Source organism: Gorilla gorilla, chromosome 16 (assembly GCF_029281585.2).
Source record: "Gorilla gorilla gorilla isolate KB3781 chromosome 16, NHGRI_mGorGor1-v2.1_pri, whole genome shotgun sequence".
NCBI classification, from domain to species: domain Eukaryota; kingdom Metazoa; phylum Chordata; class Mammalia; order Primates; family Hominidae; genus Gorilla; species Gorilla gorilla.
Window position 1 is genome coordinate 56,060,171 of NC_073240.2, and position 15,840 is coordinate 56,076,010.

The following is a 15,840-nucleotide window of genomic DNA, read 5'->3' on the forward strand; positions in this document are numbered from 1 at the left end:
ACTAGGAAGGAGATTTTTCAAGCAGTGATTGTCCACAGGCTGGCTCAGTTGCCACACCACAGAGGTACAAACTTGAAGTGGTCTGGGCCTTCTCCGTGTGAAAATGGCAAATCCATTCACTGTTTGCTGGATGAATGGACTTATCATTGAGCTATTTGCTGGATTTACCATCTAGCTAAAAGATAGCTAAAAGATTCCAGCTTAGACTATGTCATCAAGAAAGGAGGCCTGATAGAGTATAAAACGGGGGAAACAAGAAAAACAAACAAAAATGGATGCTCTCAGCTCTTGAAAGGATGATTTATACCCGTGTTTGAGCAAAGCAGATTCTGCCTTCAGAGAAGCAGCAACAAAGATAGCTCATTTCTCAAGCAGCACCCCATCTCATCCATCACCCACTTCCCCTACCTGCCCCCCAGCCTACACCACGGGACCTCTGCTCTGCCAAGAGGGCAGGGCCCCAGCCACGCTGCAGCAACACCAGAAGCACACAAGAAAATGTGCTGTTGCATAGACAGCACAAATAAATAATGGTTCTTGTGATAATCAGCTTTTGCTTTTAATGGGCTTCACATGACTCATCAGCTATCACGTATGCTATAGCCTGAGCTCTGGCTCTAAATCAAACAAGTTCAAAGGGAGAAGAAAGGAATAATAGCAAAAGATGAGCAGATATCTCAAGAAGCCTTAATCCTACTAAGGAAAAACAGAAATGGAGGCAGGAAGAAGACAGTTTCCCCTATGAGCACTCAGGTACCGAGGGTCCAGAGAGGGCGGAAGCTGAAACAGCCGCAGAGAGAGGCAGCCTAGTTGCCGTGGTGCCTTCCTGCCAGCCAGCAAGATTTCACCAGACCGTTCCCTTTCTGCCACAGTTCCTGTCTTGTGGGCAGCAGAAGCACCAAGAAAGAAGAAAAATGGTTGTTTGTATTCTTATGGCTGCAGGGTCATACCTCTGTGACTTAACTATTTCAACAAGTGACAAGGAGAAAGTGGTAAGAGACAGAGAGAGCAGCCAAGATGGGGGTAAACTCCTTTGGAATGTATTAAATCCAACTTCATTCTATGGATAAAATGCCCTCATGAATAAACACTCATCCCCAAAACATCTTTTTTTTTTTTTTGGTATTTATAATCCAAGAACCTTGACAGAGAATGTCAGCTTTTTATCAAGGAAGGCTCTTTCCCACAGTGACTTCTGATAATGGGGGTTGGGGTTCATTCCCAGGTGAAAAGCATGAGTTTGTGGCAAAGAAAACAGTATTGTTTGGTCACCACACTGGAATGGAAGCCAGGATATTCTGAAGGATGCCTTGGCGCTAATACAAATTAGCAAATGACTTTAGCACTTCTGAGCCTCAATTTCTTCATCTGTAAAATGAGAAGAAAGGACTGGGTGAATATGAAGTCCTTCCACTCTCTTAATCTATGCTTATGGGTGCTCAGAGCACGGGAACCCTTCCAGGTGTCTCTTGTGGTTAGGCTGTCCCTGTGTCAGGACCCTGATTGTGCTCCCAGGGACACACAAGTGTTAAGAGTGGCTACAACTCAATGGAAGCAACAAGTAAACACATACACACTCACAAAGTTAGATCCCTATATTTGATTAAACCATGGGTTAGTAGACAGGAACCATGTCTTATGCATCTTCACACACTCAAAATCCAGCCCAGTCCAGGCACTGGGCTTAACAAATGTTTACTGCATGCATTTTGAGGCAAATCTTTAAAATGTCATATTATGAAGCTTTTCGGACATGTCGGTTATGGATTGAATTGTGTCCCCCTAAAATTCACATGTTGAAGCCCTAACTCCCAGTACCTCATAATACAATGTTTTTTGGAGCTAGGACCTTCATAGAGGGAATCAAGTTAAAAAGAGGTCATTAGGGTGGGTCCTAATCCACCCTCATGGTCTCTTCACAAGAAAGGAACTGGGATCACAGATATGAACACAGGGAGGATGGCATGAAGAGACATAGGGAGAAGACAGCCATCCACAGCTAAGCAGAAAGGCCTGGAACGGATTCTCCCTCACAGTCCTCAAAAGGGACCAACCCCGCTGACAGCTTGATCTTAGACTTTCAGGCTCCAGAACTGTGAGGCAATAAATTTCTGTTTTTGAAATCACACAGTTTTAAAGCCACCCAGTTTATGGTACTTTGTTATGGCAGCTCTAGTAAACTAACACAATATCCAGAAGTAGAATTATATAATGAAATCTCCCATCACACTCAGCACCCAGATCTTTCACTCCGGCATACTTCATTTTGTATTTCTAAAATATATGTACATTTCCTTACATAACAATACCCTTATCAAACCTAACAGAATTAACACTAATTTAAAAGCAGATTTAATTCCCAGAAGAAATAAACCTTATACTAAAACACACACTTACATTCCTCCATTAAAACTATTAACACTATTAGGCCGGGCACGGTGGCTCATGCCTGTAATCCCAGCACTTTGGGAGGCCCAGGTGGGAAGATCACTTGAGGTCAGGAGTTAGAAAGCAGGCTGGCCAACATGGTGAAACCCCATCTCTACTAAAAATACAAAAATTAGCCAGGCATGGTAGCGTGGGGTCCCAGCTACTCAGGACGCTGAGGCAGGAGAATCACTTGATCCTGGGAGGCAGAGGTTGCAGTGACCCGAGATTGTACCACTGCACTCAAGCCTGGGCGACAGAGCAAGACTCTGTCTCAAATTTAAAAAACAAAACAAAACAAAAAAAAAGCTATTAATACTATCAAAAACAAAACACCAATAAGCTTGAATTTTTGTCAAACAACCCTCAGAGGATAAACAAGACTCTCAAAATAATTCAATTTCCTAATCAGCTCTCATATTCAACAATTTCCTGAAAGTAAAAACCTATGTTTCTTTATTCAAGTACAGAAAAGAAAGGAAGAATGCAGTCAGTATTCATACCCACTCCCTGGTCACTGAAAATGCACTTTTCAAACTAATCCCAAGAAATTTAGTAGGCATCATTAAGTCTTTAGTTTAAAAACAGTACGTGCAATGGTATTGTATGTTATATTGCACATAATTTAAGCGCATAAAAATTGACATGACAGAGCTCAAAACCACTACCAAAAAAAAAAAAAAGATAAATACAAAACCATACCTTTACAGGGTAGAGAACCGCTTGTTATGATTTTCTAAAACGTTAGAGACTGGAGTTACCAACGCTTCAACAACTGACAACTTCCAATCACATGTCCTCTTCAGGAAGGTTACTTTTTGTCTAATGTTAAGACAAAGAGAAATGTTAAAGTCAGAATGGCCTACTTAAAAAGTTTTTCAAAAGAGTCTTTGGAAAAGCAGTTCGCTCCATCAACTTTCAAAACAGGCATCGCTCTAAAAACCCACAATCCAGCTAATTAGTCTCAGCTGTTCGTCATATGGCACTGCAGACCAGTCAAGTGATTTTTGCCCCTTTCAAGCTTACCAAGTTCCAGTTCGACTGGCCACTCAGAGGGCGGCTTTATTAACCTCTTCTGGTGTTAGAAGACTCTGCACTTCAGCTCTTTCTTCCGCCCACCTACCCCGTGAATCAAAAAAGTAGAACATTTGTTTTCTTGAGAAAACATTTAGAAAAGTATTGTATTCTCAAGGCCCTTAAAGGTTATATTCATATTGTTGCTTACAAATACAATGCCTGATCCAAACAAACAATATGGGGGATCAAATGGAAGTGGCAGGAGGGATGGGGCTAGATTACTTACCAGACCTTGCAGCTGGCCTCCAATTTCATAAGTAAAACTGCCTACAAGTGAGTCCACCCAGATATCTTGCTGGCATCTCAAATCCAGCATGTCCCGTACTCACCTCCTTTGCTTTTCTCCACAACCTTGCTTCAAACCCACTTCTCTTCCTGTGTCTTGAATCACACAATCCCAACACGGCCAGAAATCTGATGGTTCTCACTAACTCCTCCCTCTCTGCCCCTCCCACTTCCAATTGGCCACCAAGTCCTAAGGATATTCATCTTCTTGCTCTTACTCCAAGTTTTTATTATTTCTTGGATGGCTATAATAAACCACTTATTTGGTTTTCTGGTCCCCACGTATTCTTGACTCTGATCCATCCTCCACACCACACCCAAAGTGATCTTTCCAAAAGGCAAATGAGAGTCCATCACTCTCTTGTTAATGGCTCCCCACAATCTCCACAATAAAATCCCTGCTCCTTAAGCTTCTGCCTTCAGTATCACCTGCCTCCTTCCTATAAGCTGCTAGAGTCCAGCCATCAGTACGTTTTATAATTCTCTAAGTTAAGCAGTTCTCAAACTGTGGTTCCAAGACCAGTATTATCAGCATCTTCTAGGAACTTATTAGATTTGCACATTCTTGGGCCCACCCAACTGAATCAGAAATGCTGAGGATAGGGCACAGGTGTCTGTGGTTCAACAAGCACTCCAGGTGATTCTGATACACACTAAAGTGTGAGAGCTGCTGCTCTAAATCCACCAAGTTCTGTTCACTAAGAGAATCAGCTCCTTGGCTCCTTGTACCAGCAATGCTGAGCTGGATACACCTTCCCTGTGCTTACTGTTTCTAGAACTGGTCACCCCTGTATGCTAATTATTCATTTTATTTCTTGGTCTTTGCTGTTGCTTTGTGACAATCTTGAAGACAGGGGTTGTATCTTGTTTTTTATTCATTCACCCCACAATCACTTATTGAGCACTTATGAATTATTGGGTGAAATGTCGGACATAGAACTAATCAATCTATCCCTTGCCTCTAGGAGAAGCTACGCTTTCATTATGGCAGCTCAACGTGTGACTGAAGACTCAATCTGTCCAATCTAAAAAAACCACCACCGGCCTCAAGAACTGTGGGCAACTAAGAAAAGTCTGAGCACAACCAGTCTGACATCTCTTCTCACGGTAAATGAAATGGAATTTTCGTTTCACACCTGACGAAAATCTCATGAAAATGCACCCCTTTCTTTTTTATATCACACAGCAACCTCGAGAATTTTGAGAACAATTTAGTAAGAAAATGTATCAAGATTTTTAAATCCCAGATTAAAATTCATTAGAGTTAGCTTCCTTTAATTACAAGTTCATATTAGCACTTCTCAACCATCAGGATATATAGGAATCTCCTAGGGATCTTTCAAAATGCTAATTCTGATTCAATATTCCTGTAGGGGGAGATCGAGACCATCCTGGCTAACACGGTGAAGCCCCGTCTCTACTAAAAACACAAAAAATTAGCCAGGTGTGGTGGTGGGCGCCTGTAGTCCCAGCTACTCGGGAGGCTGAGGCAGGAGAATGCCGTGAACCCGGGAGGCAGAGCTTGCAGTGGGCCGAGATCGCACCAATGCACTCCAGCTTGGGTGACAGAGTGAGACTCCGTCTCAAAAAAACAAAAACAAACAAAAAAATCCTGTAGGGGGCTCAGGAGTCTGTATTTCTCCTAGTAAGCACCCAGGTGATGCCCAGGTAATACTAACATTCCTAACTCTGGAACTATAATTTGAATAGCAAGTAAAATTATGACAATACCATTTTTCATAGTCTGCTTAAAGCAACAAAACCTTTTTTGGATGCTTTTGTATTGAAAGCTTTCTAAAATATCTTTCAGACTTCAGAATAAAGATGGCATGCTCAACATGTACATGTGGTTCTGCTGCCTCCCAAAATCTCACTAATATAGCAATAAAGAATGTTTTATTTCTTTTAGACATAAACTCACAAGGACAAAGATCAGGTAGTGGAAGCAACAAAATGGTAGAAGCTACAGAGTAGATGGACTAGAGGTAACTGATTAGCAGACCTCGGAAAGCTGACTCTATCTGCCAGTAGGGAAATCCAAGAAGGAACTCATCACAGAATCTCCAGAAAGTCTCAGGGATTCAGAACCCCAAAACTTCTGGAATTTGGGGGACAGTAACATAGGGACTCAAAACAGACAGAATGGTGGTCATCTGCTTAAAAAGCAGCTCAGCACACCAAGAGAAGAAGAAAAGAAAGAACGAACTACCAAATAGAAAATAATGAACAAAATGGCATAGTAAGTCCCTATCTATCGATAATTACTTTAAATGTAAATGTAAATGTATTACATTCTCCAACTAAAAGACATAGAGGTTGGGCACGGTGACTCAAGCCTGTAATCCTAGCACTTTGGTAGGCCAAGGCGGGCAGATCACTTGAGGTCAGAAGTTCAAAACCAGCCTAGCCAATGTGGTGAAACTCCATCTCTACTAAAAATACAAAAATTAGCCAGGCGTGGTGGAGGGCACCTGTAATACCAGCTACTAGGGAGGCTGAGGCATGAGAATTGCTTGAACCCGGGAGGCGGAGGTTGCAGTGAGCCAAGATAGCGCCACTGCACTCCAGCCTGGGCGACAGAGCGAGACTCCATCTCAAAAATAAAAATAAAAATAAAAATAAAAAATAAAAGACATAGAATGACAGAATATATATAAAAAATAAGATACAATTATTTGCTGCCTGAAAGAGTGTTGCTTTAGATTTAAGGGCAGACAGACTGGAAGTAAAGGGATGGAAAAAAATATTTCATGCAAATGGAAACCAAAAGAAAGCAGGGGTGACTATACTTGTATCAGAATAGACTTCAAGTAAAAAACAGTCCCAAGAGACTAAGAAGGTAGTTATGTGGTGACAAGGAGGTGAATTCATCAAGCAGATATAACAGTTGTAAACATGTAGGCACCCAACATCAAAGCACCTAAATATATAAAGCAAATATTAACCAAACTGAAAAGAGAAATAGATAACCATACAATAATAGTGAGGGATTTGAATACCCTGTTTTCAACAATGAACAGATCGTCCAGATAGAAAATCAATAAGGAAATGGCAGATCTGAACAACGTTATAGAACAAATGGAATTAACAGGCACATACAGAACTTTCTATCCAACTAGAGGAGAATATACATTCTTCTCAAGTGCACGTGGAATATTCTTCAGGATAGAACATACAGTAGGCCACAAAACAAGTCTCAACAAATTTAAGACGATCGAAATCATATTAAATATCTTTTCTGACCACACCGATATGTAACTAGAAATCAATAACAGGAAGAAAACTGAAAAATTCACAAATCTGTGGAAATTTAGTAACATAATCCTGAACAGCCAATGGGCCAAATAAAATCAAAAGGAATTTTTTTTAAATCTTGAGATACATGAAAATAGAATACAACACATCAAAATTTTAGGGGATTCAGGAGAAGCAGTTTTAAGAGGGAAGTTTACAGTGATAAATGCCTCCATTAAGAAAAAAGAAAGATCTCCAGTAAACACCCTAAGTTTATACTGCAACAAACTAGAAAAAAGGGAACAAACTAAGCCCAAAATTAGAACAAAGAATGAAATAATAAAAAATTAGAGCCAAAATGAAATAGAGACAAAAAAAAACAGAAAAGAAAGAAAAGATGAATAAAACTAAGGCTGTTTTTTGAAAAAATAAACAAAATTGACAAAACTGGCTGGGTGTGGTGGTTCACGCCTGTAATCCCAGCACTTTGGGAGGCCAAGGCATGTGGATAACCTGAGGTCAGGAGTTTGAGACCAGCCTGACCAACATGGCGAAACCCCATTTCTATTAAAAATACAAAAATTAGCCAGGCGTGGTGGCAGGTGCCTGTAATCCCAGCTGCTTGGGAGGCTGAAGCAGGAGAATCACTTGAACCTGGGAAGCAGAAGTTGCAGTGAGCTGAGATTGCACCACTGCACTCCAGCCTGGGTGACACAGCAAGAATCCGTCCTTAAAAAATAAATAAATTATATATATATATATATATATATATATATATATATATATATGTATATAGAGAGAGAGAGACAAAACTTTAGCTAGTCTAAAAAAAGAGTAAAAACTCAAATAAATAAAATTATAAATGAAATAAGAGGTGTTACAACTGATACCACAGAGGTACAAATAATAATAAGAGATACTCTAAATAATCCGGTCGGGCACAGTGGCTCACGCCTGTAATCCAAGGACTTTGGGAGGCCAAAGTAGGTGGATCACTTGAGGTCACGAGTTCAAGACCAGCCTGGCCAACATGGTAAAAGCCCGTCTCCACTAAAAATACAAACATTAACTGGGGCATGGTGGTGCACACCTGTAATCCCAGCTACTTGGGAGGATGAGGCAGGAGAATCACTTGAACCCAGGAGGCAGAGGTTGCAGTGAGCCAAGATTGCTCCATTGCACTCCAGCCTGGGTGACAGAGTGAGACTCCATCTAACAACAACAACAAAAAAAAGACCAAAAAAAGTGGGATTACATCAAACTAAAGCTGCTGCACAGCAAAGGAAACAACAAAATGGAAAGGCAACTGGCCAGGCATGGTGGCTCACACCTGTAATCCCAGCAGTTTGGGAACCCAAAGAGGGCAGATCACTTGAGGGCAGGAGTTTGAAACCAGCCTGACCAACATGGCAAAACCCCATCTCTACTAAAAATACAAAAATTAGCTGGGCACGGTGGTGGGCACCTGTAATCCTGGCTACTCAGGAGGCTGAGGCACGAGAATCACTTGAGCCTGGAGGCAGAGGTTGCAGTGAGCAGAGGTTGTGCCACTGACCTCCAGCCAGGTGACAGAATGACACTCCACCTCAAAAAAAAAAGAAAAAAACGAAAAGGCAACCTATAGAAGGGAAAAAAATGTAAATCTGATAAGGGGTTAATATCCAAAATATACAAGAACCTCATACTACTGAATACCAAAAAAACACCCCCCAAAAGAAAAAAAATTTAACGGGCGAAAGACCTGAATAGACATTTTTTCAAAGAATACATAAAAAATGGTCAAAAAGTATATGAAAAAGTGCTCGACATCACTAATCAGCAGAGAAATGCAAATCAAAACCGCAATGATTTTGATTGCCTCACATCTGCTAGGATGGCTAATTTAAAAAAAAAAAAAAAAACAAGAGATAAGTGTTGGCAAGGATGTGGAGAAAAGGGAACCTTGTACGCTGTTGGTGGGAATACAAATTGGTACAGCCACTATGGAAAACATTATGGAGCTTCTTTAAAAAAATGTTTTCAAAAATTTTTTAAATAGAATACCATAGGATTTGGCAATCCTACTTCTGGGTATAATACATCTGAAAGAATTGAAATCAGGATTTCTAAGTGATATCTGTACTCCCATGTTCACTGCAGCATTATTCACAATAGCCAAGACTTAGAAACAACCTCAATGTCCATTGACAATGAATGAATGAAGAAAATGTGGTCTATACATACAATGAAAAAGTATTCAGCCTTAAAAAAGAAAGAAATCCTGCCACCTGTGACAATACGGATAGGTGGAAGATATTATACTAAGTTAAATAAGCCAGACACATAAAGAAAAATACTATGTGATCTCCCATATATTTAATATATAGAATCTAAAATGTCAAACTCTCCAAGCATGGTGGCCACTCCTGTAGCCCCAGCTACTCAAGAGGCTGAGGCGCGACAATTGCTTGAGCCCATGACTTCAAGGCTGCAGTGAGCTATGATCACGTCACTGCACTCCAGCCTGGGCAGCAGAGCAAGATCTTGTTTCTAAAAGAAAAAATTTTAATTTAAAAAAAAGTAACTCAAACTCCCAGAAGCAGAGAGCAGAATGATGGTTGCCAGGGACTGGGAGGAGGGGGAAATGGGAAGGTCATAGTTAAAGAGAACAAGTTTCAGTTATGCAAAATAAATAAGTTCTGAAAAGCTATTATACAGTATAGTGTCTATAGCTAATAATATTGTATCATATACTGAAAATCTGCTAAGAAGATAGATCCAGTGTTAATTGTTCTTACCACACACACACAAAAATGCAATAATAATAATAAAGCAGGCAGGATAAAACCTTGGGAGGTGATGGATACGTTTATGGCCTTGATGGTGGCGATGGTTTCATGGGTGAATAATTACCCCCAAATTCATCAAGATGTATACATTAAATATGTACAGACTTTTTATCTGTCAATAATACCTCCCATAAAGTAGTTTTTTTAAAAATAAATTGTTAAGTAGGGGAAGGAAAGAACGAACAAACAAACGTAGGAACAAATGAACAAACTCAGGTAAGAAAGATGAGATGAAAATGGTATACTTGTGGCAGGGGTGGATGGAGGAATGAGCTAAATTCTCTTCTTCTGTAATAAAGTATCAATAGATAATGACTAAAACTGAAAAACTGACCACAGAAATATAAATGTGTCATTTAGAGACTAGATGTATAAACTACTGCAAGACTTCAGTGGTTAACTCTGGAGAGCAGGAAATGGGCTGGGGGAGAGGAGTCTACTGGTTTTTTGTAACAGCCCTTGTAGAACAATGTCCACATATAACTTTGGTAAATTTGGCAGGGCATGATGGCTCATACTTGTAATCCCAGAACTTTGGGAGGCAGAGGCGGGCAGGTCACTTGAGGCCAGGAGTTCGAGACCAGCCTGTTTGCCTCCATAATAAATGGCTCCTGACCGCTGTATTTATTTCGTGTCTTTTGTTCATTTATATTTCCTTCTCCCTCCCCTCACCTTTGCTGTCAGGCAGCTATCCCTCACCACAGTAATCAGTGTGCCTTCCTGGGACAACCCCTACCCCTTCCGATGCACTGTTTTTAATTGACAAGGCACCTGGAAACCAAATAACCAAGCTTATTAGAACTGTGTGTAAAATGAAGAAAAATGGGCACCAAAAAATGTTCTGAAAGTTGCTCTGTGATGCAGGTTGGCAATTTTCAATACATTAACCATTTGTCCAACTCAGAACCCTTTGGCCTTACTATCAACTATGGGTCAGTAGGCTGGGTGACACTCAGTGGGACCAACCATCCCAGTTTAGTGGGGACTGAGTTATAGCGCTGAAAGTCATGCATCCCGGGAAACCATATCCCAGCATTGGGCAAATTACTTCATCTTCTTCAACCTGTTTCATCATCTGTAAAATGAAAGATAATATCTGCTTTGAAAGATTGTTGAGGATTAAATGAGAAAATGTTTGTATAACTCTTAACAGATATGGTAGCTGTAGCTATTATACTCACTTGCATATTGTTATTATCAACCCTAGTATCAGGTAGAAAAAGAAAGTATTCTTAGAAACATAACCTGTAATTTGCTTTATATATAGTGGACTTCAGGAAGCTGCAATGTTTGCTTTTGTGAATTTCCTTCCCATTTTGTAACACACATTTTGTTTCAGGGACTAAAACATATTAAAGAAATTTAATAGTTCAACATTTCTGATTTCTCTACTGGACAAAAGCCTGGCAGGTTTCCACTATATTTTCATAGACATGACTCTTTTACACTATAGGAGCCCTGGGGTATTTATGTCAGTAGCCGCTTCTAAACTTGTGAACAGAAATCAGCCTGCCACCTCACAAAGAAGAGGCATCATATCTGAAATTTGTTTTTAATTTCCATTTCACTTTTTTCCTTCATAATAGCACCAGATTATTCAGTCTTCTAATCATTATTATTATTTTTTTTTTTTTTTGAGACGGAGTCTCACTCTGCCACCCAGGCTGGAGTGCAGTGGCACGATCTCAGCTCACTGCCAGCTCCGCCTCCCGGGTTCACGCCATTCTCCTGCCTCAGCGTCCCAAGTAGCTGGGACTATACGCGCCCGCCACCATGTCCGGCTAATTTTTTGTATTTTTAGTAGAGACAGGGTTTCACCATGTTAGCCAGGATGGTCTCGATCTCCTGACTTTGTGATCTGCCCGCCTCGGCCTCCCAAAGGGCTGGGATTACAGGCGTGAGCCACCGCACCCGGCCCAGTTTTCTAATTATTTAGTGAATTCAGTACGTTGGCGTGGGGCTGAAAAATCTGCATTTCTAAGTTCTAAGCCAAGTCATTCACTAATTATGTCAATTATATCCCTGAAAAATAAGGGCTTGTATCACCAAACGGATGAAATACCATTTCTGAACTCAAAAGCTGAAGCAACTCCCTACTCCACAGTTATTAATTACAGCCTGAAGGAAATTGCTTACATCTATGCACCCCACAGACAAAAGGGCACAGTTGCTAAAAGAACAGTTCCAAACTTTGGGATAGATAATGGAAAGAATCACAAGTTACTCAAAGCCAAAATATGGCCTAGGAACCCTCTAAGAAGCAGTAGAGACAGCAGAAAGAGCCAGGCAGATAAGACTCTTAATAAAGGCTCCCATGGCCTGTCCTCCCATACTCTATTTCTTCTCCACCCCAGTGTCCGAGGCCTGTGACCACAAAACACAGGACAACACAGAACCTCAGAGAAGCCTTGAGGGTCAACTGGTCAACCAATTAGGGCAGGTGAAAATGGATCCAGGACTGGCAGCAGAATCACCTAGGGTATGTGATGAAAATGCAAAATTCTGGGTCCCATTCAGGCCTCTGAATTAGGATCTCTGCAAGGGAGGCCTAGGGAATCTGCATTTATATCAAGCTTCCCAGGGGCTTTCTGGTTATACACAATCAAGTTTGTAAGCCACTGTTCTAGGGAGACAACAGATGGCAAAAATGTACAACTACAGTTAGGCAAATAGCCTGTACATCAAGATCATATTTAACTTCTACTAGCCTCAGATACCAAATCTGTAAAATAGGGATAATAATACTGACCTAGCAAGGTGGTTGTGAGAATCAAATGAAATAAGTAATAGCCTCACACACAGTGTCTCACATACAGCAGGTGCTCAATAAAAGTCCATTCCCTCGCTTGTGTATGGCATTCTGATGAAGACTTACAACAATAGTTTTTGAATAAATGTCACCTGTTTTGAATAAATATCACCAAGGAAAGCAGATGCCTAGGAAAGTTAAGGCCTCAATGTTAATGACTCATCAACTACAAAGGCCGAGGTCAGCAGCCTTAACCAGCGATTGAGTCATGAAATGTACTTGTAGACAGTGGTTCTCAAGCTTCGGGGTGCATCAGAGTCACCTAGATGGTTTTAAAACACAGACTCTAGGCCCCACCAGAGTTTCAGATTCAGTAGGTCTGGAGTGGGGCTGAAAATCTGCATTTCTAAGTTCCCAGGTGGTGCTGATGTTACTGGTCCTAATCTGACACTTTGCAATAAAAAAAGAAAAACTATGCTGTGTATATTTCCTGTTTGACACTAGACTGGTTAGTTTCATGTAAATAGAGAAAAAAACTAAGAAACCAACAATTTCCGAGGCTGTGCTGCCTCTCTCCCTGAGAATCTTACTATGTTGTTTGAACAATGCATAGAGAGGACAGGGAGATTTGAGTTCTATCTTCCCACTCACTTGCTGTGTGACTCTGCATGAGACATATGATCTCTTCCAGCCTGAGTTTACTCAGGCTGGGAGTAAAGGTGAGCTAGACACTGGTTCCCAAACCAGGTTGTCCACCAACAATCACTAGAGCAGTATTTAAAATAAAACATAGATTCCCAAGCCCTAGCCACAAACCTAATAAATTAGAATCACCAAAGGAGAGACTGAAAAATGTGTTGTTGTTTCTTGTGGGTATGGTTTTTATATATATATATATACTTTAAGTTCTAGGGTACATGTGCACAATGTGCAGGCTTGATACATAGGTATACATGTGCCATGTTGGTTTGCTGCACCCATCAACTCATAATTTACATTAGGTATTTCTCCTAATGCTATCCCTCCCCCAGTCCCCACCCCCTGACAGGCCCCGGTGTGTGATGTTCCCCTTCCTGTATCCAAGTGATCTCATTGTTCAACTCCCACCTATGAGTCAGAACATGTGGTGTTTGGTTTTCTGTCCTTGCGATAGTTTGCTCAGAATGATGGTTTCCAGCTTCATCCATGTCCTTGCAAAGGACATGAACTCATCCTTTTTTATGGCTGCATAGTATTCCACAGTGTATATGTGCCACATTTTCTTAATCCAGTCTATCATTGATGGACATTTGTGTTCGTTCCAAGTCTTTGCTATTGTGAATAGTGCCGCAATAAACATACGTGTGCATGTGTCTTTATAGTAGCATGATTTATAATCCTTTGGGCATATACCCAGTAATGGGATTGCTGGGTCAAATGGTAATTCTAGTTCTGCATCCTTGAGGAATCGCCACACTGTCTTCCATGATGGTTGAATCAATTTACACTCTTTTGTGAGCATGTTTTAAACAAAAGCTCCCTGTGCGATTTTCATGTATAGCTAGTTTTGAGGAAGCATTAACATGGTAATCTTTCTCCAGCATTAAAGCTCTTGGGTCTTTTTGATTTCCAATTCACTGGGTCCTGAGTCTATACCTACCCAGTAGCATTCTCCTTTTATATTTGCTTCACCTGGCTATTCTTCCTAAAGGAAGCGTACACTGTCCTCAAAAAAAGGAATCTACTCTGCTTAGCAGTTCCATTTCTCATATATCAATAAACTGGCATTCTGGTTTCATTTAAAAAACAAAGTCCAGGATAGGCACAGTGGTTCACGCCTCTAATCTCAGCACTTTGGGAGGCCAAGGCAGGCAGATCACTTGAGGTCAGGAGTTCGAGACCACCCTGGCCAACATAGTAAAACCCCATCTCTATTAAAAATACAAAAATTAGCTGAGCATGGTGACACGCTCCTGTGGTCCTAGTTACTTGGGAGGCTGAAGCAGGAGGATCCACTTGAGCCCAGGATGTTGAGGTTGCAGTGAGCTGGGTGACAAAGACAAGAAAGAAGGGAAGGGAAGGAAGAAGAGAAAGGAAGGGAAGGAAGGGAGAAGGGAAGGGGAAATGGAAGGGAGGAAGGAAGGTAGGAAAAGAAAGGAGAAGGAAAAAAAAGAAACCAGAGGCCCTTACAGACCACAGGTACATATTTGGATCTTATACTTATTACAATGAAAGCAAGTAAGGGATTTTAAGCAGAAGGATATGAATTGAATTCCTTTAATTTTTTAAAATTTTGTCTCATGCCCCTCAAGAGTGTGAGTTCCTTTTTTTGGACATCACTGGCTTTGTGTGAAGAATGGGCTATGGCGGGGAGGGGCAAGAATTGGAACAGAAAAGTAGCAGTACAGGCCTTTAACCAGCAGCTGGCACAGAGCAGGCACTTGGATATTGCTGCACTGCTTTAACATAGGGAAATCATAATATACTTGTTTCACCTCCTAATGTATTTCAGAGGAGTTCAAGGAAGAGACTCTGGGTGTTAGCAAAGTTCCATCTAGATGTCACTTCTTTTGAACAACACATACAATTTTGGATTGTCCACAGTACAACTGGTTCCAATCAAGAAGTATTAGAATAAGAACATAAAAAGAACACACCAGGAAACCATCAGACCAGGCTTCTGGAACCATCCCTGCCATCAATTAGCTATGTGACCTGAGGCACAGCTCTGGATTTCTGGGAGGGGAGCCTGGGCTACAATTTCCAAGGTCCCTACTAGCTCTTAAATTACACAATTCTGTAAGTGTAACAAATGTGGTTTCCTTATCTGGGTGGCAAAATGGGCTGATGACTCAAGGTGAGGTTTTTTGTTACAGATTTTCAACCTCCCAGAGAAGCTCTAGTGAAGCTAGAATCAGGGGGTTAATAAAGAAACTGTCCAGTTTTATTATTTCCTTTCCAGGGTATGCTGGTCAGCTGGAAATCTGGGAAGTAGACATTCCTGGCAGCTGCGAGCTTATCGTGCAAAGACTGAGAACCCAAGTCCCTGTGTAACCCTTCAGGTACACATTCTCTGTGGTCCCCTGCTCACGTGGCTTTCGCTCATGTGGAAGCACACAATAGACAGGCACTGAAGACCAGCCTCCCACTTCCTCCTGCTGGTAGGCTGTTCCCAAAAGGTCCACTCCTCTCCTATGGCCAACCTGGCACCTCCACGAGAACCCCATTTCGCATGATCCCTGGGGGCAGTGGTTCTCAGTC

At 41.2% G+C, this 15,840-nt stretch overlaps 1 protein-coding gene across 8 annotated transcripts in view; it reads right to left on the reverse strand.

The window, feature by feature from the left end:
- RAB27A (RAB27A, member RAS oncogene family) overlaps positions 1-15,840 on the reverse strand; it is a 93,718-nt gene that overhangs the window by 64,163 nt on the left and 13,715 nt on the right. For 6 of the 8 annotated variants that reach the window (XM_055363186.2, XM_063698558.1, XM_004056221.5 and 3 more), the window contains one exon: positions 3,130-3,249. Coding sequence is in view for 1 of the 8 variants with exons in the window: in XM_063698560.1 (XP_063554630.1) it covers positions 3,132-3,249 (118 nt within the window). In the remaining 7 variants the exon portion in view is untranslated. Of the gene's footprint in view, positions 1-3,129; positions 3,250-3,833; positions 4,728-15,840 lie in introns of those variants that run through there. The other 2 variants (XM_063698559.1, XM_055363183.2) reach the window with 2 other exon arrangements.